The sequence below is a fragment of the Bos indicus x Bos taurus genome, chromosome 8, assembly GCF_003369695.1.
Source record: "Bos indicus x Bos taurus breed Angus x Brahman F1 hybrid chromosome 8, Bos_hybrid_MaternalHap_v2.0, whole genome shotgun sequence".
NCBI classification, from domain to species: domain Eukaryota; kingdom Metazoa; phylum Chordata; class Mammalia; order Artiodactyla; family Bovidae; genus Bos; species Bos indicus x Bos taurus.
In genome coordinates this window covers 43,826,563-43,851,182 of record NC_040083.1, presented here as the reverse complement: position 1 = coordinate 43,851,182, position 24,620 = coordinate 43,826,563, and the positions used below count along the sequence as shown (strand labels likewise).

The 24,620-nt window shown below is 42.6% G+C and overlaps 1 protein-coding gene across 4 annotated transcripts in view; it reads left to right on the top strand.

Moving 5' to 3' along the window:
* DOCK8 (dedicator of cytokinesis 8) overlaps positions 1-23,989 on the top strand; it is a 266,249-nt gene extending 242,260 nt beyond the window's left edge. For all 4 annotated transcript variants that reach the window (XM_027549402.1, XM_027549403.1, XM_027549404.1 and 1 more), the window contains 5 exons: positions 6,056-6,292; positions 8,752-8,895; positions 10,130-10,236; positions 19,706-19,876; positions 20,251-23,989. In XM_027549402.1, the coding sequence (XP_027405203.1) occupies positions 6,056-6,292; positions 8,752-8,895; positions 10,130-10,236; positions 19,706-19,876; positions 20,251-20,311 (720 nt within the window). In that variant the 3' untranslated portion in view covers positions 20,312-23,989. The remainder of the gene's footprint in view (positions 1-6,055; positions 6,293-8,751; positions 8,896-10,129; positions 10,237-19,705; positions 19,877-20,250) is intronic.
* The last annotated feature ends 631 nt before the right edge of the window (positions 23,990-24,620 follow it).

Here is a 24,620-nt window from a genome sequence, read left to right as displayed (position 1 = left end):
GGTTATTCAGCAGCGTGTTGTTCAGCCTCCATATGTTGGAATTTTTAATAGTTTTTCTCCTGTAATTGAGATCTAATCTTACTGCATTGTGGTCAGAAAAAATGCTTGGAATGATTTCTATTTTTTTGAATTTACCAAGGCTAGCTTTATGGCCCAGCATGTGATCTATCCTGGAGAAGGTTCCATGTGCGCTTGAGAAAAAGGTGAAATTCATTGTTTTGGGATGAAATGACCTATAGATATCAATTAGGTCTAACTGGTCTATTGTATCGTTTAAAGTTTGTGTTTCCTTGTTAATTTTCTGTTTAGTTGATCTATCCATAGGTGTAAGTGGGGTATTAAAGTCTCCCACTATTATTGTGTTATTGTTAATTTCTCCTTTCATACTTGTTAGCATTTGTCTTACGTACTGTGGTGCTCCCGTGTTGGGTGCATATATATTTATAATTGTTATATCTTCTTCTTGGATTGATCCTTTGATCATTATGTAGTGACCTTCTTTGTCTCTTTTCACAGCCTTTGTTTTAAAGTCTATTTTATCTGATATGAGTATTGCTACTCCTGCTTTCTTTTGGTCCCTATTTGCATGGAAAATCTTTTTCCAGCCCTTCACTTTCAGTCTGTATGTGTCCCCTGTTTTGAGGTGGGTCTCTTGTAGACAACATATGTAGGGGTCTTGTTTTTGTATCCATTCAGCCAGTCTTTGTCTTTTGGTTGGGGCATTCAACCCATTTACATTTAAGGTAATTACTGATAAGTATGTTCCCGTTGCCATTTACTTTATTGTTTTGGGTTCGAGTTTATACACCGTTTTTGTGTTTCCTGTCTAGAGAATATCCTTTAGTATTTGTTGGAGAGCTGGTTTGGTGGTGCAGAATTCTCTCAGCTTTTGCTTGTCTGAAAAGCTTTTGATTTCTCCTTCATACTTGAATGAGATCCTTGCTGGGTACAATAATCTGGGCTGTAGGTTATTTTCTTTCATCATTTTAAGTATTTCTTGCCATTCCCTCCTGGCTTGAAGAGTTTCTATTGAAAGATCAGCTGTTATCCTTATGGGAATTCCCTTGTGTGTTATTTGTTGTTTTTCCCTTGCTGCTTTTAATATTTGTTCTTTGTGTTTGATCTTTGTTAATTTGATTAATATGTGTCTTGGGGTGTTTCTCCTTGGGTTTATCCTGTTTGGTACTCTCTGGGTTTCTTGGACTTGGGTGATTATTTCCTTCCCCATTTTAGGGAAGTTTTCCACTATTATCTCCTCAAGTATTTTCTCATGGTCTTTCTTTTTGTCTTCTTCTTCTGGAATCCCTATGATTCGAATGTTGTAGCGTTTAATATTGTCCTGGAGGTCTCTGAGATTGTCCTCATTTCTTTTAATTCGTTGTTCTTTTATCCTCTCTGATTCATTTATTTCTACCATTCTATCTTCTAATTCACTAATCCTGTCTTCTGCCTCTGTTATTCTACTATTTGTTGCCTCCAGAGTGTTTTTAATTTCACTTATTGCATTATTCATTATATATTGACTCTTTTTTATTTCTTCTAGGTCCTTGTTAAACCTTTCTTGCATCTTCTCAATCCTTGTCTCCAGGCTATTTATCTGTGATTCCATTTTAGTTTCAAGATTTTGGATCAATTTCACTATCATTATTCGGAATTCTTTATCAGGTAGATTCCCTATCTCTTCCTCTTTTGTTTGGTTTGGTGGGCATTTATCCTGTTCCTTTATCTGCTGAGTATTCCTCTGTCTCTTCATCTTGTTTAAATTGCTGAGTTTGGGGTGTCCTTTCTGTATTCTGGCAGTCTGTGGAGTTCTCTTTATTGTGGCTTTTCCTCACTGTGTGTGGGTTTGTACAGGTGGCTTGTCAAGGTTTCCTGGTTAGGGAAGCTTGTGTCGGTGTTCCGGTGGGTGGAGCTGTATTTCTTCTCTCTGGAGTGCAATGAAATGTCCAGTAATGAGTTATGAGATGTCTATAGTTTTGGGGTGACTTTGGGCAGCCTGTATCTTGAAGCTCAGGGCTGTGTTCCTTTGTTGCTGGAGAATTTGCTTGGTATGTCTTGCCCTGGAACTTATTGGCCCTTGTGTGGTGCTTGGTTTCAGTGTCGGTATGGAGGCATTTGATGAGCTCCTGTCAATGAATGTTCCTTGGAGTCAGGAGTTCCCTGGAGTCAGGGTTTGGACTTAAGTCTCCTGCTTCCGATTATCGGTCTTATTTTTACAGTAGTTTCAAAACTTCTCCTTCTATATAACACCATTGATAAAACATCTACATTAAAGATGATAAGTTTCTCTACAGTGAGGGTCACTCAGAGAGGTTCACAGGGTTACATGGAGAAGAGAAGAGGGAGGAGGGAGTTAGAGGTGACCCAAATGAGATGAGGTGAATCAATAGTGGAGAGAGTGGGCTAGCCAGTAGTCACTTCCTTATGTGCACTCCACAACTGGACCACTCAGAGATGTTCACGGGGTTATACAGAGAAGAGAAGGAGGAAGGTAACTGAGGTGGCCAGAAGGATAAAAGGGGGGAATGAAAAGGAGGGAGACAGATCCAGCCAGTAATCAGTTCCCTAAGTGTTCTCCACCGACTGGAACACACAGAAATTCACAGAGTTGGGTAGAGTAGAGAGGGGTTAGGGAGGAGACACAGGCGACCTGGTGGAGAAAAAGGAGGGTCCAAAGGGAGAGAGAGCAGTCAAGCCAGTAATCTCACTCCCTAGTGAAAAATGGGTCCTGAAGATTGGGTCCTTAAAGGTACAAAATTGGTAACAAATACATAAAAGCAAAAATTAAAAATCTAGAGTAGAGTTTGGAATTTCAAAAATACGACGTTAAAGAAAAGAAGAAGGAAAAGAAAGAGAGAAAGAACGAACAAACAAAAACAAACAAGGTCGCGAAAATTATAAAGAAAGTACAGGTACAAAATTGATAACTAATACCAGAAAGCGAAAATTAAAAATCTAGAGTAGAGTTTGGAATTTCAAAAATACGATGTTAAAGAAAAGAAGAAGGAAAAGAAAGAGAGAAAAAACGAACAAACAAAAACAAACAAGGTCGCGAAAATTATAAAGAAAGTACAGGTACAAAATTGATAACTAATACCAGAAAGCAAAAATTAAAAATCTAGAGTAGAGTTTGGAATTTCAAAAATACAATGTTTAAAAAAAAAAAAAGAAGAAGAAGAAGAAAAATAAAGAGAGAAAACAAACAAACAAATACGAACAATGTCACAAAAATTATAAAGAAAATACAGGTACAAAATTGATATCAAATACCAAAAAGCATAAATTAAAAATCTAGAGTAAAGTTTGGAATTTCAGATATACAATGTTATATAAAAGAAGAAGAGAAAGAAACAGAGAAGAAAAAAAAAAAAAAAGTCACAGAAATTATATAAAAAAAAACTATAGGTACAAAATTGATAACATATACCAAAAAGCGAAAATTAAAAATCTAGAGTAGAGTTTGGAATTTCAAAAATACAATGTTAAAGAAAAGAAGAAAAAAACAAAGACCAAAAAAAAAAAAAAAAAACCAAGGTCAAAAAATTATAAAATATATATATATGAAGTTTGCTGAAGAAGAAAAAAATAGGGTCTTTTTTTTTTTTTTTTTTTGCAAAGTAATAGGTTATAAAAGTGAAAATTAAAGGAACAATAGAGGACTTAAATTTTTTTTTTTTTTAATTAAAAAAAAAAAAAAGAAAGAATGATCGTAAAAATAATAAAAATATATCTAGGACTTTTTTGTTTTTTTTTTTTTGTGGGTGTTGTGGGTTCAGTTCATTTTTGGCTAGTTCCTTGGTCAGATTTATATTTCTCAAGATCTATAGGCCCCTTCCTATGTAGTCCGTAGTAACCACAGGGTTTTGATCTATTGCCTGTAGCTTCCAAGGCGTTTCCCTCTGTTATATCTTCTTCTGTTTGCTAGTCTCTTCAGTATCTGGTTTCCGCCCTGACTCAAAGGGCACGGTGGAGGACACTTTTTTTTTTTTTTTTAGGCTTACTTGTTCAGTCGCGCTGTGGGGAGGAAGGGAGGGATGCTGCAAACAAATAACACTGGCGTGGGCTCGCAGTGCCTCAGCCACCCTGGGTCTGCCCCCGCTCACGGCGCGTGTAGCCTCCCTGTCCACACTGCTCGGACTCTAGGTTGTTCCGCCGGGAACAATCCGAGGCTGGCCCTGGGCTGCATGCACCTCCCAGGTCCAAGCCGCTCAGGTTCAGGCACTCGGGTAGTCCTCAGAGGCACAGACTCAGTTGGGCCTGCGTTTTGTGCTCTTCCCAGGTCCGAGCGCCAATTTGCTCTTCCCAGGCGAGCGCCAATGCTGCGACTTATCGCCTCCCCGCCACTCGGTTATCTGGATGTAAAACCGGCGCACCTTCTCAGGCAGATGTTGACCGTCCAGACCCCCAAGAAGTTTTAGTTAGCAAAGAAGCCGGCTTACAATTTTATAGATAATGTCTCTCTGGGGCTGCGATTGCCCCCTTCCGGCTCTGGCTGCCTGTCACCGGAGGGGGAAGGTCTGCAGCCGGCTATCTCTGTTCAGTCCTTTGTTTCGTGCGCGGGCCTGGCGGTCTTAGGTTAGGGCTGGCTTTTCGCGTGGTAGGTATCCCACAGTCTGGTTTGCTAGCCCAAATTATTTCGCTCAGATAGCGCTCAGGGTATTCAGGCCAGATTCTTACTCTCAGCGATGCAGCCCACGCCGCGCCTCCCTGCCCAGCCCCGGCTTGCTAATGGCGGATGCAGGCGTCTGCGCTGCTTCTCTGCTGGGGGAGTTACTGTAGGGCTCGCAATCTGTGAGTTTTAAATTGTTTATTTATTTCTTCTCCCTGTTATGTTGCCCTCTGTGCTTCCAAAGCTCGGCACAGATTCGGCAGTGAGAAGGTTTCCTGATGTTTGGAAACTTCTCTCTTTTTAAGATTCCCTTCCCGGGACGGAACTCCGTCCCTCCCTCTTTTGTCTCTTTTTTTTTGTTTTTAATATTTTTTCCTACCTCCTTTCGAAGAGTTGGGTTGCTTTTCTGGGTGCCTGATGTCCTCTGCCGGCATTCAGAAGTTGTTTTGTGGAATTTACTCGACGTTTAAATGCTCTTTTGATGAATTTGTGGGGGAGAAAGTGTTCTCCCCGTCCTACTCCTCCGCCATCTTGGCTCCTCCTCACTTTTCACTTTCCTGCACTGGAGAAGGAAATGGCACCCCACTCCAGTGTTCTTGCCTGGAGAATCCCAGGGACAGGAGAGCCTGGTGGGCTGCCGTCTATGGGGTCTCACACGGACACGACTGAAGCGACTCAGCAGCATACAGCCTTCTGAGTCTGACTTCTCTCACTTAGCACACTGCATTTGTGATTCACCCATATTGTAATGGTTCATTCCATTTAACTACTGAGTAGTATTCTGTTGTATGGGTGTACCAGAGTTTGTTTATCCATTCTCCACTTGAGGGACACTTGGGTTGTTCCTATTTTTTGTCTATTATGTATAGTGCTGCTATAGACATTTGAGTCCAGGGTTTAATATAAACACAAGTTTTCATTTCTGTTGGCACACACACCAAAGTGGGGTTGCTGGGTCATATGATGAATGTAATTCAACAGTATGAGAAACTGCCAGTCTGTTTCGTAAGGTGGCTGTGCCATTGTACATTCCCACCATCAGTGTATGAAAGCTCCAGCAGCTCCCTATCCTTGTCAGCCCTTGGTATTGTCAGTTTCTTTAGTTTGGCCATTCTAATAAGCATGGTTGTTCTGAAAAAAGCCAAGTTTTGCTTCTTCTGAATAGCAGTTTGCAAATTCTCACACCAAGTTTCAGTTGGGTCATGAGCTCTGCTAGGAGGGTCAGCTTGTGGACCTGACTTCACCCTCCCTTCGCCTTCTCCCAGTCCTGTCTCTCATCTCCTCGGGGGTCGAGAGGAAGGATGGCTAACAGCTCATGTCTCCCCTAGTTCTCTCAGCTTTGTGAGCACAGAGGGGCGGTACTACCTCTCTCTGTACCGCGGGCCCCCCCAGTGTGCCCTGGGTGGTCATGTGCAGACCAGCTCATCCTTCCCTTTCCCCACTCAGGCCTACATACAGATCACTTTCGTGGAGCCCTACTTTGATGAGTATGAGATGAAAGACAGGCTAACCTACTTTGAGAAGAACTTCAACCTGCGGAGGTTCATGTACACCACCCCCTTCACCCTGGAGGGCCGGCCTCGGGGTGAGCTCCATGAGCAGTACCGGCGGAACACCATCCTGACCACCCTGCACGCCTTCCCCTACATCAAGACCAGGATCAGTGTCGCCCAGAAGGAGGAGGTGAAGGCACTGGGGGGAACGGGCTTGGACGGTGGCCGTGGCTGAGCCAGTGGGCCTGGGTCTCCTCCCAGGATGATACACAGGTTGCCTTCATGCTCCTTCACGGCAGACTCACATAAAAATCTAAAAAGGGATGCCTTTGAATTATTATTATGGTGGTTATCCTCTCACTGTCATGGTGGCTGGGAATCCCATTTAGGTAACTGCATGCTTTATAGCACACTTGATATTTAAGTATATTCTATTTTAAAGTTATATCTTTAATGGAAATATATGTACACAATTGTAACATTTACTTTGTATTTATATTTTAATGTTAAATTACATGAAATATCAAAATTTTAAAGATTTTATTTAAATTTTTACATATTTGAAAGCTTCAGGTGATTCCAACAGCATTGTGTTGTTAATTATCAGAGACAGGAACAGCAAGTGAGTAGCCCCAAGGAGTTGATGTTGAGCTGTAGGAGGGCACCATGCCAGTTAGACAGGGGATCAGTTGTCTTCTAGTCCCAGCACCCCCCTGTGACGAGTGCACGAGGCACTTATCTTCATCAGTTTCCCTATATAAACGTTGATACAGGAAAGACCTCTTTCTCTCTCTCTTCTGGTTCCATGTGTAGCAAAAGACCTCAAATTCATGGATCAAGAAAATGTCTCAAGCTACAGAATTGCTGAAAATTAGACATAAGCATTTTCTTTTAGTTTAAAAGACGTACATGTGCATTAATTTGTCATTCATTTTGTGTAGAGTCACTGCCTTGCCTGTGATTTAGGGTTGGCTGATCACAATTCAGCATTGTCTTTCTTGTATAAACCTCACCCATGATGCAATGTCCATGTGTTCAGTTTTGGTTTCTGCAAAGCAGAGTGAGAGCTTAAAGAACCATGGAAAACAGCGTGAGAGCAGAATGCTTCTAGATTTTTATGACTTTTTTTTTCTGCCCCTAGCTTTTGACCGTTGTCTTGAGCACACCTAATAAGACAGGAATCTTTATAGCAACTCAGTTTCACAACGTCTTGCCCAAGCATTGGCTTGGTTTTCATAGAAACCACTCTTCTTTCCACACCCATAGTTCACCAGTTTATGCATTACTGAATTAGATTAGGTCATTAAAATAACAAGTATGACAGGCGTAAGCAAGTTGGTGAACAAACACAAATGAACTGTGGTGAATAACACACCTCCTTGTGCAGGAGCACAGGGACCGAGCTTCCTGGAGAGCTGCCCGCCCGCTCATGTGTTCAGCAACCACATCACAGTATGGGTTTCACAGAGGGCAAAGAAAGCCGAAACTGATGACTTGCCTAAGAGAAGGTTCACTTAAGGCATCTGCTGTATTTCTTACTCTTTTAGACTTCTGAGCACTGGGACAGGTTGGTACAGCACAGAAATAAAATCATGGTCTCAGTAATGAGTCCTCACAATTTTTCTTGGCCATTTGTAGTTCCTCCAAGAATGTCAGTAGGTTAGTTTGTTAAGGCTAATATAACAAAGTACCACAGATTGGGTGGCTTAGAAACAGAAATTAATTGTCTAATAGTTCCGGTGACCAGAAGTCAAAAATCAAGGCACTGGAAGAATTGGTTCCTTCTGAAAGACATAAGGGAAAGTTCTGTTCCAGACCTCTTTCCTTAGCTTGCAGATGGCTGCCTTCTCTCTGTGTTTCTTACATCATCTTCCCCCTGTGCATATCCATGTGTCCAGATTTCTTCTTAGATGGACATATAAGTCATGTTGGCTTAGGCCCATCCTAATGGCTTCCTTTGAACTTGATTACCCCTGTAAAGACCCTATCTCAGTTAAAGTCACATTCTGAAGTACTGGGGTCTAGGACTTGAACACCTGAATTTGGAGGGGACATGACTCCACCAATAACATTTACACCATACTCCAAACCAACAGAACTTAACAACTAGATTGACCCTGAACACAATTCTGTTTATCAAGAATTCACCTTCAAAGTGATTTTTTAGAGAAAGCACACATGATGCAAAAATCTTGTGTTATTGTGGAGAAGAAAGTCTTGATTACTGTGCTTTCCCAATTTTAAGTAAAGTAACTTGTTCAACAATAGGAAAGGAAACCTAACAGTGTATAAGAAACATGGATTTTGAATGTGGATATTATTGTGGTCAAAATCTGACCTCCCCACTTATGACTGGTGTCATTTTATGGCACTTCACCTTACAAATCCTTCTTTGATTGTAAAGTAGAGAGAACAGGAGGTTGTTTTAAAAAGTAAATGATAAATGTATGTAAAGCTTCCAGTACATAATAAGTACTCAAGAAATGTTAGACTCTTCCTTCGTCTTAACCTGTCAAGATTGTTCTAAATTGCTCTGAAAGCCTTCACTGATGCTTCAAACCCAAGTGTCCTCTTTGTCATAGCACCATGCTTGCTCATGGCGTATAAGACCCGACAATGACCTTCCCTACATTTATGTCTCACGTTCAGTTTGTTTTGACACCAATTGAAGTTGCCATTGAAGATATGAAAAAGAAGACTCTGCAATTAGCAGTTGCCATTAACCAGGAGCCTCCTGATGCCAAGATGCTTCAGATGGTGCTGCAAGGCTCTGTTGGAGCTACTGTCAATCAGGTAAGCAAAACTAGCTGGTGGCAGCTCCTCTGGTTCTCGTTATTTTGATTTTCATTATATGTCTGCACCCTCCTTCCTTGAAGTCAATGAGAAGTCTGATCAACATGCCAAAAGTGTTCTTAAACTTAGACTGAACACCTGAGGTCTCTTCAGCTTCATGTAACAACCAAAGGTAGGTAAGAAATCCTAGAGCTGAGTGGCCCATGTCTCAGCAGTACCATTTCCTTGGAGAAGTCTTCAGCTGGGGCCAGTTCTGGCATATGATCCAAGTGGAGTGCTTAGTCATCTCCACTTTAGGCAGAGTTGTTGCAGGGCTTGAGATGAATCTTAAGAATTCCATGGGAGAGAAAGGAAAGGGTCTAGAACATCAACCTCCTACGTCAGTCAGATGAAACCAGTACATCAGGAGCACTGCAAAGCAGGAGTGACCGGGAACCCTGCTTCTTGGGCCTCTTCAAAACGGACTGAGTCTTCTCAGATTCATTAGAATTCTAACTCCAGTCTCACCATGGAACTGATCCAGCCTCAGATGGAGGGAGTTCTAACAGTTCTCTCTGTCCAGTGTGCTTCTTTAATTTCAGAACTAAATCTACACACCTTCACACTCAAAACTCAATGAGTATCATGACCCTTTCCTCACCCTGCACAGCTGAACTCCCCTGCAAAAATTCTGTGCCCAGAGAATATCAAAGTGACAGAAATGGTATTCATTACATTTCCAAGATCAGAAAATATTAAGAAGCTTTTGCTTTTTTGTAATTCCCAATCTTTTAATGAAAATGGAAGACTTTATAAGCCCACAACCATGTGGATTATGCATATAATTTGCATATCTCTGACTCAAGCCAGATATTACACAAGATGGTGCTTGCCACTAGGGCAGCTAGACAAATGAATATGAATGGATGGATCAAGACAATCCCTATTTTCAGGAAAGCAACTCTAATCATATACCATTTGATGTAGTATATTACCTTTATATATGAAGGAAAATATATTATTAATAGCATTTGATTAAGGAAATACATTTATGCTTTTGAATATTCTCCTAAATCTGTAGACTCTTCCTAGGGAATCAACATTTTCCTAAGTTCAAGACCTTCCTTGATTTTTTGTTTCAGTTTAACTAACTACAAAATTAAACATTCAAACTAAGAAGTTGCTCCAACATGTTCTCCCAAGTAATTTCACTTTCTTTCCAACATCAGTAATGTTTTTCACTTTTTTCTATCAGGGACCACTGGAAGTAGCCCAAGTATTTTTGGCTGAAATTCCAGCTGACCCAAAACTTTATCGGCATCACAACAAGTTGAGATTATGCTTTAAGGAATTCATAATGCGGTAAGAGGGGAAATGACTGGGAGTTCAGTAGAGCTGTGGTTCTCAAAGTGTGGTTCCCAGGCCAGCAGCTTCTGCATCCCTTGAGAAATTTGCTAGCGAGGCAGATTCTCAGATACCAGTCAGACACACTGAGTAAGAATTTCCAGAGATGGGGCCCAGCAACCTGTATTTTAACAATGCTCCAGATGATTCGGACGCGTGCTCAGTCTGAGGCCTCTGCAGAGCAACACGACTTGCACTAGTAACTAACAAACTGCACGGTGCTTTCACGTTTATCGTCTCTCACGTGCCCCACAGTCACAGTGTAAATAGAGTAAGTCTTCATTTTACAAAAGAGGAAATGGAGGGTCAGAGATGGGAGATGATTGACTTAAGGTCACACAGCCAGTCAGTAGCAGAGTTGAGTTCACACCAGGTCTTCTGAATCCAAAGAGCCCACACTCCCTTCAGTTTGCTGATATTCCACAGTGCATTAGAGCCTGAGATTTCCTGGCATTGGCAGTCTTTGTAATTTCCCATCATACAATAACTGATTTTTAGAAATGTAAGACACTGCCTCAAACTGAGAGATAGAGTCAAGACTCTGTAAGTGGAAGTTTACAAAGCTGTCGTTGCGATGGCAGTTCCCACTGGCAGACAAGCCTCATCTCCACTCTTGAATTCTGCAGTGGAGCTGGCTGCCAGCGCAGCCTGTTGAGCCTAGATAGGAAGTGAGTCTTGGGGCAGTCTTGCAAGCTGCTGCAGTGCAGACCAGTGCAGAACCTTAGAGCAGCATGTAAAGTATAGGAATATCTTTGTTTGGCAGATGGGGTAAAGGAGGCTAAAAGTTAAAGCTTGCTGAATTCAGTGAAAACTCACCAGAATGCTGTCAGGCCAGGTTTCCCTCCTTCACAGGCTTTAGTGAGGCGAACATAAATTTGCTATGTATAAAGGAGACATTCTTTGTCCTACAGCGAATCACAACTGCTTAGTAATAGGGGTGTGTGTGTGTGTGGCTGTGTATATGTGTATGCACGCATCCATATATGCGTACATACATACACATACAGAAATTATATTTATTGTTTTATATTTTAATTGCTTCCTGTATTTCCTAGCAATTTTGACATTATACCAAAACTAGATATTCTTCAGTAAATACTGCATTTTCATTAAAAAAAAGCCTAGAAGAATATTGGGAGAATGTTTAAAGAATAATGTATTTCCCACATATTTTCATTTAAAATGAGCTATGGGGGGATTCCTCAGCAAACCAGCGGGTAAGGTTCTGTGCTTTCATTGCTGAGGATGCAGGTTCAATCCCTGGGCAGGGAACTAAAATCCCACAAGCCATGCAGTGTAGCCAAAAAAGTAAATAAATAAAAACAGTCAATCTTAGTTTAACAATGAGTTATGGTGAAAGGCTCCTGATGGTGACAGTGACCTGGGCCTCTCTGGACCTCTGCAAGGACCTGTGAAATGGTCAATGAGCACATACACTGGGACTCAGGTGTGATAGTAGTTGTGGGAATGCAGGAGCTGGGTATTCCTCAGCTCCTGACAAGAGGATTTTTATTTGGCTAAACAGCAAAGCTATGCAGCTTGTGCTAAAAACTGTGGAGAGTGCAAGAAATACAGGGTTACGAAGTTCAGAAGAGAAGAGTTGGTTGCAGGCTGGAGTGACTGGGGAAGGCTTTATGGGATAACATTACTGACACCTTGTCTTGAGTATGTAGGTGGTAGGAAGAGGACAACGGGAAGATGGAGCTATTACTGGTAAAGGGACCGACAGGAGCACAAGACGCAGAGGCAGGGGTGTCCTTGGTGCTTCTGGGCTCCTCTGAGCTGGCAAGAGCAGTGCGTTCTGTGGGCACGCCAGCACAGGGAGGAGAGAGCCTGGGAAGACAGTGGTATTGCTAAATAAAGAAGTCTCTGAATAGAATATAAAATGTAAAAGGAAGCTTGCTAAGAGAAGCGATTTTCTGTTTCTTAGTTAAAATGTCCTTATAAATCTACTGAACAAGCATTTCTAATTAGCTCCCAGCCTGAGGACAAGTGACTACAAAGAGAACCAAGGCTGAGTCAAACCAGTCCCAGGCCAGATACACAAAAGGAGATGAATTTTCTTAGGGATGATCCTCTAGCAAAGTCATGTATTAGACTTTTGGTGGTGAAGTTATCTTTCTCCCCAGATGGCCTGCAAAACTGGTTGCTTTCCAAAGTCAAATCCACCATTTAAAATGTTGTTCTCCGACCCTTCCAGTGATTCCTATGGGAAACCAAGCTGTAGTCCTTCCCCTGTGCTGGGTGGGCTGCCGCCCTGTTCTGGGAAAGCCTCAAGAACATCTGTCGGTGCTTTTCAAACATTTGCTGTGCAAACAGATGACCTGGGAATCTTGTTAAAATGCAGACTCTGATTCAGTGGTTCTGGGGTGGGCCTGAGACTCTGCATTTCTAACAAGCTTCCAGGTGCTGCTAAAGCTGCTGATGGAACTGAACTTTGAGCAGAGACTGTAAAGATGTAGAGGTTGCTTGATTGCCCCATCTCACATTTTCTCCTCCCCTCCCCCTCCCCAAGGGCTCCATCCATCAGGTCCTGCCTGTTGTCACTCAGCATTTTCTCGCCTTTCCTCCCTTTAAAACAGTGAACATGCCATTACTTTTACACTTTTTAACAACTGTAGATGCCAGTTCATTCATTCAACAGTTATTGAGCCCACACTTTGTACCAGGCACCACACTACATGTGTGCCGAAGCGAAGTCCTAGTACAAATGAGACAAGGCCACAGGCGATACAGTACTTCTGCTCACTACTTCACTGTCAAAGTCAGAGGACAGTGACTTTCTTTCCACTTTATTTTACATGGATCAGAAGTAGTGGGCGAGACTGTGGGGAAGGTTGCATAACCATATTAAACTATACATTTACAGTTTAATACATAAATGATGATTAAACTCATCAAACTGTACATTTACAAGGGTGAGTTTGATGATCTGTAACTTATACCTTCAACACAAGTAGCAGCTGAGGAAACCTTCCTTTCCTCCATGGCTTAATTGCTTCTCAAGTCCAGTCAGCAAGCTGCGGCTCTGCAATGAATAGAGAAACTGTTCGCTCAGGTTGTCTGTACCAGTGTATTTTCTCCCCCAACTCTGCTGTCTGCAGAGGTGACACAGGAGTGGGAAATGTTTGGGCATGAAAGTGTTCCTGGGTTTGCCTTGAGTGAGCGCCAGCTTCGCAGCAGGCTTAGGCCATAGATATATCAGTAAGCCCAGATTTCCAAGGTGAACATAAATGAGCCTGGAAAAGTGAAAAAGTGTTAGTTGCTCAGTCGTATCTGACTCTCTGTGACTCCACAGACTGTAGCCCGCCAGACTCCTCTGTCCATGGAGTTCTCCAGGCAAGAATACTGGAGTGGGTAGCCATTGCCCTCTCCCGGGGATCCTCCCAACCCAGGGATTGAACCCAGATCTCCCACATTGCAGGCAGACCATGTACCGTCTGAGCCACCAGGGAAGCCCCCTATCAGTAAGCCTTCCGATGCTGACTGCTAATAGCGGAAATGTACGCTCCCGGTTGTACTGCACCTGGGTCCCACTGCTGGGAGGTGGCCTTTCTGACTCAGCTGTGACAGACTGGCTGGAGCGGTAAGGAACCTGGCAGGCTGACCTGCTGCGGCTGATGCTCATCCAGCCAGTGCTGCAGCTCTCCAGATGGTTGCCAAGCTGGGGCCCTGACCCCCTTCTGAATCATCTCCGGGTTTCAGAAGCCAGGATGGAGAGGTACAGCATTCTGTATCCCTCCTTTGCTCCCCAGAGCATGCAGACCATTTAAAACACTGAAATCTGTGCCAGTCTGTATTTTTAATTTTTCTTCTTGTATTTCTTAGCTTAAGCCGCTATAACAAATTATCCCAGATTGAGTAGCTACACAACAGACATTTATTTCTCACAGTGGCAGAGGCTGAGAGACCAAGATTAAGGGGCCAGCAGATTCAGTCGAGGTTCTCCCTCTTGCTGTCTTAACCATCTTCTCACTGTATCCTTACATGGTAGAGAGAAGCAGCAGACAGTTCTCTGGTCTCTTTCTATGAGGGCATTAATTCCATCATATGGGTCCCACCCTTACAGCCTAATTTTAACCTTCATTCCTCCTAAAGGCCCTACCTCCAAATCACATCACATGTGGATCAGGGCTTCAACATGTGGTTTTGGAGGGGACACAACCCTTCAGTCCATAACATGTACACTTTCTTATTCCTATAAAGACTAAATGGTTTTTAAATTTACTTTTATATTTAAAGAAAAGATAGCAGGACTCAATGACACCAGTCCCAGATTGCCTTTAAGGGATATTGTCTCAGATACATCAATAGAGTCTCACTGCACAAATGGTCATAGAGTCTTAAAAGGACTTCTGGTCTGTGAAGAGGAAGGAGAGTGAATTTGTCCAAGTGGCCAAAAAAAAAGCAACTGTGCAGTGTGGGTGATAAAAGAAACAGTTGGTGAAAAGTGATCTGAGTATTTGGTGGGAAAACAAAGCCTTAAATATCATGAGAGGCTGCTCCGGAGCAGGTCTGTGGTGGGAATGTTTGAAGGACTTGTGTCCCTTTTCCAGGGTCACAGAGACCTGTCTCAGTGGGTGTAGGAGGTTTGACAGAAAACTGAGAGCCGAGGAGAGCAGCACACGTGTGCACATGCGCACGCGTGCGCATGCACACACACACACACACACACCTCTTTGGACCCCACCCCCGCCTGGGTTCTGGGATGTTGCAGAAGGCCCTCAGAATCTGCTTCCAGGTATCAGACTCAAGGTTGGACATATTCCCAAGCCCATAGTCCCAATCTTGCCCCTTAAGAGGAGGAGACAGGGCCACTGTGGCTTACCCAAGGGAGGCACTTCATGGGCCCCTCTGGGGCAGCCCATCCGAGGTGGGTAGGGGGGCTTGGGAACACGGGTAGACCCAGCCGCAGCTGCCCCTTCTGCCCTGGGGTGCGCCCCCTGCCCCCACAGCGCCCTGTACTTTCACACGTGCCTCCCCATCTGTGTGATGCGGACGCCCAGAACTGTGTCTTCTGTTGGACCGTTACCTGCTCTTCGCCCTAGGAGAAGCAGGCCACACTGGCTGCCCAGGACTCCCCACTGGCAGCCACCCAGCCAGGTCTTCAAACACCAAGACCATTTCATCCCCATAAACCCACTGTATAGATGAAAGAAACGAGGTTGAAGGAGACTGTGATTAGCCCAAGGTCACACAGCAGCTAAGTGGCAGAATCAGGAATTAGACTAGTCTCCCAGTGAGACAGGCTTCCCCTGGGGTCTGGGGTTTGGTAGAGGTCAGGCTGGGAGGGAGAAAATGCTGGAGACGGGGTTGGAGAAAGCCACAGGGAGGTGTCCAGCTGAGGTGGCTCTGCCCATGGGACCCTCATATCCTCTGAAGCTCCTCCTGCAAAAAGGCCAGATGTTCTTTTAGCGCCTTGCCCCCAAATAATCCTTCCTTCCCTCAAAGGGCCTGGAACATATGTGTCACTCCAGTCATGGGAGATTAGATCAGTCAAGCCAATCTGATCTTCAGCATCTCTGTCAGATTCTTCCCTCATTGCAGCAGCTCAGGTGGAACTTGCTAAAGTGTTACCGGGAAGATGAGAAAAGCAGAATATCACAAATTGGGACTCCAGAGAGAACAGTTCCAACTTGAGACCAAAACCGCATGCCTGGCTTCTAGCTGGCAGAGCCAGGGTCTTTCCTAGGCAGCATTTGTGGTGTTGGGGTCAGGACTGTGGGCTCTTGAGCCCAGTCACCTGGCCTTAAATACCCACTCTGCCTTAACTAGCTTTGTGACCTTGGGCCAGTTACCCAACCTCAGTTTCCCAAGCTATAAAACGGGAATAAAATAGTAACAACCTCTTAAAGTTAGTATCAAAACAAAGAGAGTCAGTTCATAGAGCTTAGAATAGGACTTGGCACATATGAAGTGACTGATAAATATAAAATTACAGAGCAAATAGAAGTTGGATCTATTTGAGTAGGAAAGAGAATTAATCTGAGTTAAACGTGGATATTATTTACCAATGACTCATCTGCCTCTGTAAGGTTTGTACCATAACACATGATAGGGCTGACAAGACGTTGGCCTGGGAGCATGAGGATCTTGGATTTGCATCCATGTTTTTTGTCTCCAAAGGTATGTGATTCTGGACAGGTTACTTGATCTCTGCATCTTAGTTTCATCAACTGTGAAAAAAAATGGACCGGAATATAAAATCTCTAAAAGTACATCCTCATTCTCACACAGAAACAAATAATTTCTACACATGCTAAGCATTTTATATATTTAATTCATTTAACCTTTATAAAAATTTGTGAGGTAGGTTATTATCACCATCCTGTCCCAAGTGAAGAAACTAAGGCATGGAATGCATAAGTAACTTGCCTAATAAGACAATAAGTTGCAAAGCAAGATTCAGAGGTGAGTACTCCAGTTCCAGAGTCTGTCCTCTTAACTATTATGCAGTGCAGTTCTCTCTAGGCACTACATTCAGTTGCTAGTAACAGAGAAAGGAAGTAAGAGTGACTTAAGATAGAAACTTATTTTTCTCTCATATAAAATAAGATCAGAGATAGCCATCCCACAGCTGTGTGTTAGTCACATAAAGTCATCAGAGATCCTGGCTCTTCCCATTCTTTTGCTCTGCTGTCCTGGTTTTAGTGTATCTATCCTCATAGTCACAAAATGGCTGCTAAGGCTCTGGCAATCACAATCACATCCTGTTCATTTCAGGAATAGAAATAAGGAAAGAGCAAACATCTACACTCCTTTTAAGAGCTTTCCTAGTGACTTCATTTTATATCTTATCAGACATCCCTTTTTATAAAGGAGGCTAGGGAATGGAGTTTTCCAGGTGCGTATACCACCTGTGTGTGTGCATAGCCGCTCAGTTTTGTCCAACTCTTTGTGATCCCGTGGACATAGCCTGCCAAGCTTGTCTGTCCATGGAGATTCTCCAGGCAAGAATACTGGAGTGGGTTACTGTGCCTTCCTGCAGGGGATCCTCCCAACCCAAGGATTGAACCCAGGTCTCCCGCATTTGGGTGGATTCTTTGTCTGAGCCATCAGGGAAGCCCAGGTTTACCACCTAGAGTTCTGTTGTTAAGGAAGACAGGGAATGGATGTTGATGAAGCAATTAGCAATTTTTTGTCATACTTAGCGACTGATGGGTGAGCTGTGCTGAAGGAGCATTGCAGAGGAGGGAGGGCAAGAGATCCAGTGGGTGAGGGCTCATGGCCACCCTCTCTGTAGAAAAAACATCTGACTCCTTAGTTAGAGGCCTATGAGAGTTACTCCCCAAAAAACCAGGAACAGTGTTCTGAAAGCACAACTTCCTGTCCTTTCTAGTCCCCATCAGTCTGGTTTTTGTAGGACTCTGCTGAAAAACCCCAGCACATTGACTGTAAGAAAATGCTTGTGTTCAGTGAACTTGTCAACAAAGTGAACAGCAAAGGAGGGGGCCATCTGGAACAGTGGTGTCACTGGCTGCACAGTTGAGATGTTTGTGGACCTAATAAAAGTGTTACAGATAAGACCATTGAAAAAATTATTTGTAATGTACTTATATGATCCTGTATACATTTCCCGAGAGATCTGGCTCTTCTCTAGGAGGGAAATTTAATTCATGGCTCTCTTTCATTTATGAATTTAAATTAACATAATGAAAATTATTTTAATTTTAGTAGGAAAACCTAGAGATTATAATCCAGATGGAAGAAAGAAATACAGATAACATCTATGAAATACTTTGTTATAAAATTTGTTAAAATATAAAGTTACTTTATACAAATATGAGTCTTTTTCATTCTACCTATTAATATATTTGTCTTTTTAAAACACTATGTGTATCTGTAGATATTATGTCTTCTGATAACAAAGATCGTGGAGAGTATAGTTACTTCTGAAGTTTGCAGAGTAGCCCATCCCCAAGTTAGCAATTCACTTCTACAGGCCTCTCATCTGCCAAGGTTACAAAACTGGGCCTTGAAACTGATTTCATTTTACACATGGTGGTAGCTCATAATTGTTAGTTAAGGGGCAATAAAAAAATAATAAGGGGTGATGTAGATTTCTCAGGATTCAAAGACTATATACCTCCCCTTCCTACCTCTTCCCTGAAACCTTTGATATACAACCTTGGGTATACTACAATTTGCTTCAATTAATGTCAGACTTAAAAAATAGGTAAAAATCCAGTTGCAGAAAGCTTCTAGGGTGCATCGAATCAAACTTTTCTTCTAAAGCAGCCTGATTCCATGATGAAGCTGTGTCCATAGGTTTAATGTTGCTTAGGCCAGGTGGCTTTCCCCTGCCCCACAGCTACATGCCACCTGATTACTTTGTCATCCTGAACATGTGTTCAGTGCTAATAGGGAGGATTTGATAGCAAGGCCTGGGTATCCTTGTTGTTGCTGTTCAGTTGCTAAGTCATGTCCCATTGTTTGTTACCCCATAGACTGTAGCCCTCCAGCCTCCTCTGTTCATGGGATTTCCCAGGCAAGAATACTGGAGTGGTTTCCATTTCTTTCTCCAGGGGATCTTCCCTACCAGGGATTGAACCCACATCTCCTGCATTTGCAGGGAAGTTCTTTACCACTGAGTCACCAGGGAGGCCCAGGTATCCCCAGTTACACTACCCAAATCAAGCACCACTATTAGGAAAACAGTTTAAATCATGTTGATCATGGGAATCCAATGCACCTGAATCATACTAATCATTGTTGTAGTTCAGTCACTAAGTCATGTCCAACTCTTTGCGACCCATGGACTACAGCATGCCAGGCTTCCCTGTCCTTCACCATCTCCCAGAGTCTGCTCACATTCATGTCCATTGAGTCGATGATGCCATCCAATCACCTCTGTCACCTCCTTCTCCTACCCTCAGTCTTTCCCAGCATCAGGGTCTTTTTCAATTAGTTGGCTCTTTGCATCAGGTGGCCAAAATATTAGAGCTTCAACTTCAGCATCAGTCCTTCCAATGAATATTCAGAGTTGATTTCCTTTAGGGTTGACTGGTTTGATCTCCTTGCAGTCCAAGGGACTCTCTCTCAAGAGTCTTCTTCAGCACCACAATTCCAAAGCATCAATTCTACTAGTCATTGCATGTCGGCTAAGTTTCAACCATTGTGTTGTCCCTTCAAGGTTTGTTGATAGTAAATTCCCTTGGGTAAAACAGTATAAAAGGAAAGGAAAGGCTTCGTTATGTTTAAATAAGATAATTTTCTTCTTTGGTATGTAACATCCCGCATGGGAGACAGACTCTGGAGCTGGCTTTGCGGTTTATTGACTTTGTGACCTGAGGCGAGTTAGTTAAGCTTTCCATGTCGTAGTTCTTCACTGGAGGTCGTTATGGTTATAGCATACCTGTCTGAGTTAAATATACAAAATTTCTTTGAAATACAACCTCCTTTTCTCCCCCCTGATTTTGCTTCTCAGATGCGGGGAAGCCGTAGAGAAAAACAAACGTCTCATCACGGCAGATCAGAGGGAGTATCAGCAGGAACTCAAGAAGAACTATAACAAGCTGAGAGAGAACCTCCGACCAATGATCGAGCGGAAAATTCCGGAACTCTACAAGCCAATATTCAGAGTTGACAGTCAAAAGAGGTAAGAAGAAGGCAGGGCAGGGTAAAGGACAGTCAGAACTGCAGAGCCCCTGGGGGTGGGCGCGGGCCCTGGAATCAGAGAAGATGCCCGAGCGTGATCTGTCTGCCCTGCTGGCGTCCCGATCCTCCTGCGCCTTCTCCTTGACCTCTCGGGGCCCCTCCGTGTGGCCTTCTGCCAGCATCTTCCCAGGGCCTAATTATTGCCTGGGTTTCTCCTGGCATAGTGCAGAGGCATGGCCGCACTTCCCCTTGCTTACTTATTTACTGAGTTCCCCATGACAGATGTCCTTTTCTAGTGAATGATTTTCCCCCTCCCTCTCTTTAAAAGGCTAACTGATCTTTCTTTCCTCTGTTCTCTTCCCTCCTTAATTTCAGAGACTCCTTCCACAGATCTAGTTTCAGGAAATGTGAAACCCAGTTGTCACAGGGCAGCTAAGAAAAACTATCCTCACCCAGGAAGACTGGAGGCTCTGTGACCCTGGAGAAGGACCCGCTGGTGCCTAAAACAGGATATTTGCCACACAGGACACACCACACACTCCCTGAGCGGATGTACTCTGAAAGCTTTGGGACCCAAGTGACCGTGGGAGTTATACGCAAATAGGGTGCGACCAGACTTCAGACATTTGGCAGATGGAGATGCTGGAGGCTGGTTCATCAGGGGTGCCTGTGTTATTTGTTAAGGCGTGCTTTTTCACATAATTGTACAAAACAAGGCATAAATAACATCTCCTGCTGAGTGGTCAGGCACTGCCTAGCCAAGGGATGACTTCCTCCCATCTGTTTTTTAATTTAACCTGTATTTAGATAAATCCAAATTGCCCAAGGGAAAATGAAAAAGTTGTCCACCGACCTATTCAGAGTGAACTTGTCCCATCCCCTTTTTATGGGAAAAGCTGAGCTTGTTGGAGTACAAACATTCCAATGACTCTGTGAGGGGAAGGCCTACTAGAAATCTTAAGATCATGAAGGCTGGAAATCCGGGGATCGATTATTTGTGGACTTGCTTCCCTTTGGTAACGGTGGACTCATTGTTGTACAGTTATTTTTGCTTTCTTGTTCTGTTACGTTGTTAATTTAACACACGTTAGAGAGGTGCACACTCCAGCACTGATGGAGGAGATAAATGGTACTCTGAGTGACCCGCTCAAAGTTGTAGATGCTGCATTTACTAACATTGAAACAATTCTCCTCTAAAGCTTGGCTTTTTTTTTTTCTTACACTCACTCTTGTATCACTTTTTATTCTCTTCTCTGGGACCAAGTTTATTTTTATAAAAGAATAATACTTCTGCTTTCATTTCTGAACATTGAGCTGTCCGTCAGCATGTGTACATCAGCTAGAGAATATATTCAGCTTTGGATTCTTTGGACAAAGATGAACAAAGTTATTATTTGATAATTAAATTATATATATTTTTAATATGACTGATTACCTTGACTGGTACTGAAAACATAATAAGAATTGCAAGCAAAATGTTTCCTTTTACCACTTGTCTTTTTTGATTTTGACAACTCACAACTCTTTGGTAAAGCATTTCAGAGAAGAAGAAAGATGCCTAATTATGGCCTTGGTCAAACTGCTATCCAGGGTCACTCACACCTCATATATAATATTTAGTCTTGGTGGTCATGAGAGAGAATTTTGTTTGGATATCACAGAACTTTTTCGTTTATATCATCAGGTATGCATGAATTTATATTCTGAAAGAGGACATTTTTCTTTTAATTACTGAAACTTAACTAGTTTACATGGCAGACCTTTTGTTCTTTAGCCATTTGGGGAAGAACTCTTCCTAAAGTATATGATGTATTTAATTGTTTTCTTAAATGAGTACATATGACATGCTTTAGTTCCATGTGTTGTTTAGTATTTTCTGTGTGGGAGACACTGGGTGAGATCAAGGTCAAAGAATATTGTCACTGCCCTCCAGAGCCCCTCGGGTTAGTGAGGAAGAGCATCTGTATGGCTGTAGCCATAATTCACCGCAGACTACAAGAGGCAGTGTGGAATATAAACTTTTCTCAGTGACTCGAGAGTGGCCATTTTTATCAACTCCAATTATATAGTGCCTTCAGATATAATAAGGGTTAGGTGCTAAGTCATGTAGAGCTGGCTTTTAACTCTAAGGGTCCTAAAATCCTGTGACCTAAAATATTCCAGATTAAATGTCCCCTGCGTTCACTTTCCGGAGAAAGCAATGGCACCCCACTCCAGTGCTCTTGCCTGGAAAATCCCATGGATGGAGGAGCCTGGTAGCCTGCAGTCCATGGGGTCGTGAAGAGTCAGACACGACTGAGCGACTTCACTTTCACTTTTTCACTTTCATGCATTGGAGAAGAAAATGGCAACCCACTCCAGTGTTCTTGCCTGGAGAATCCCAGGGACGGGGGAGCCTGGTGGGCTGCCGTCTATGGGGTCGCACAGAGTCAGACACAACTGAAGAGACTTAGTAGCAGTAGTAGTAGCTTTCACTTTCAGTCTCTCTTGTGCTACAGTGGGTACCGCACGTTTCATAGGTACAAAAACTTGTGTTCACTGTTGCATTCCTGTCTCCTGGCCTAGAACTCAACACACAAAAGACACTTAATAAACATATGTTGAATAATTAAATGAATGACTGTGAGTAGGCCTGCTTCTAGACCAGCACTGTCCAATAGAAATATAATATGAGCTGCATATGTTATTTTAAATTTTCTGGTAGCTACATTAAAAAATCAGGAAAAGAAACAAGTGACATTAATTTTCACAATACATTTCATTTAACCAATATATACAAAATATTATCAATATGTACTCAATATAAAAATTATTGACAAGGTATTTTACATTCCTTTTTTCATACTAAGCCTTCAAAATTTGTATGTATGTATTTTATACTTAACAAATTTTATACTTTACACCTAATCTCAGTTTTAAGTTCAGCCACATTTCAGGTGCTCGTAGCCAGATGTGACTAGTGGCTACTATATTGGATGGTACAATTCTAGAAACTCTCAAATTTTATGATATGATGCCTCTGATCTGTGTGCTCAGATCATAGAATGGCAAAATAGGAATAGTGTCTAGAGTAAGAAAAAAATTCTGACTGCGAGCCCACGGGCTTACCTAGAAGTGAAGCTGGTAGAGCTGGCGAGTATGAACTCGTCACACTGGTTTAACTCACACTCTTCTTGAACTAACCCTGGCTCTTTTCTCAGCTCCAGATAGTTTAGTTGTTCTGTGGGGGTGTGCTCTGTTGTTTCTGACTCTTTGCGACCCTGTGGACTGTAGCCTGTCAGATGCTTCTGTCCATGGAGTTTCCAAGCAAGAATACTGAAGTGAGTTATTATTTCCTACTCCAGGGCAGTTGTTCTTTCTGTAATGGTTATAAGTGAAGTGGAGGCATTGCACTTACCCGAGTAATGGCATAAACAAAGAACTTGCACGTTGGTCCTCTGATTGATGATGATGAGTGATAGTCGCTCAGTCGTGTCCGACTCTTTGTGACCCCATGGACTGCAGCCTGCCAGGCTCCTCTGCCCATGGGATTCTCATGGCAAGAAAACTAGAGTGGGTTGCCATTTCCTTCTCCAATGATTATGTATCCTAAATAGGGGATTAAGAAAGAAGCATTTCAGACATTCCTAAGAGTAAAGCAGATTAGGCCTTTTGTGTCCTGAAAGTTAGAGAAAGCTGCTATGCGGTGATAGCCCATTTGATTTTACTTTGCAAACTTCTATACAAGCTTATGGGAGAAACCTTCTGATTAGCTTCATGCCTCCTTTCCTGTAACAAGGTGTTGAGTGCAACTGTCACCAGCTCTTAAGAATCTCAGGAAAGTGAAACCTGAATTTATTGAGTAGACCTGATTGGGTTTGTCTTAAATGCCATAATGCTATTCACTAAGAAGTCCTTTCCATAACAATACATTAGTTATAAAAGCAAAAACTTTTAGAGCTGTCACTGATAATTGTGTTTGCAAGTATGTTTGCAAAGACAGGGAGCTTTTGTTTTGCTTTAAATGTATTTTTAAATGCTTGTTATCTCAAATGTTGTAATGCTGCTACTAACTAAGTATTTTGCAAAAAAAAAAAAAAGACTAAAACTAAAGTTTCTCATATATTGCTGTGTATGTCTGCAGTAACCAGTGTACTCTTTTTTGGATTTAAAGCAGTGTTTCTCAATCTTTTCCACATTTTGGGTGTAAATGTTATCTACTAAGGCATAATGTAACAGCCAGCCAGCCCCTAAACTCGTTAATGTAACACAGCAGCAAACGACACCTGAGGCAGTTCCAGTGGATTAGATCAGTTTAGATGGGCAGCGTGACTTACGGTCTTGCATGGGAGGTTGCAGTCAAGACACTGGCCAGAGCTGCTTTCATCTGAAGGTTTGACTGAAGCTGGAGGATTCTGTTCCAAGGTGGCTCATTCATAACTTTAGAGAGTTGATGCTGGTCATTGATGGGAGGCCTCAGTTCTTCTGCCTGTGGACCTCAACCCCTTCTGCGTGGATACTCACCGACTTCCCCCCAGAATGAGCAGTTCAGAAGCAAGCCAAAAGTGGCAGTGTCCTTTATGACCTAGTCTCAGAAATCATACTCCCTCATGTCTGCCATATTCTAGTTTTCAGAAGCAAGTCACAAAGTTCAGTTCACTTTCAAGGAGAGGAGTAGCAGGCTCTACCTTTGGAATAGAGCAGTCTTATAAAATTTTTGAACATATTCTAAAATCACCATAACGGGGCACATTAAAAATTTGCAT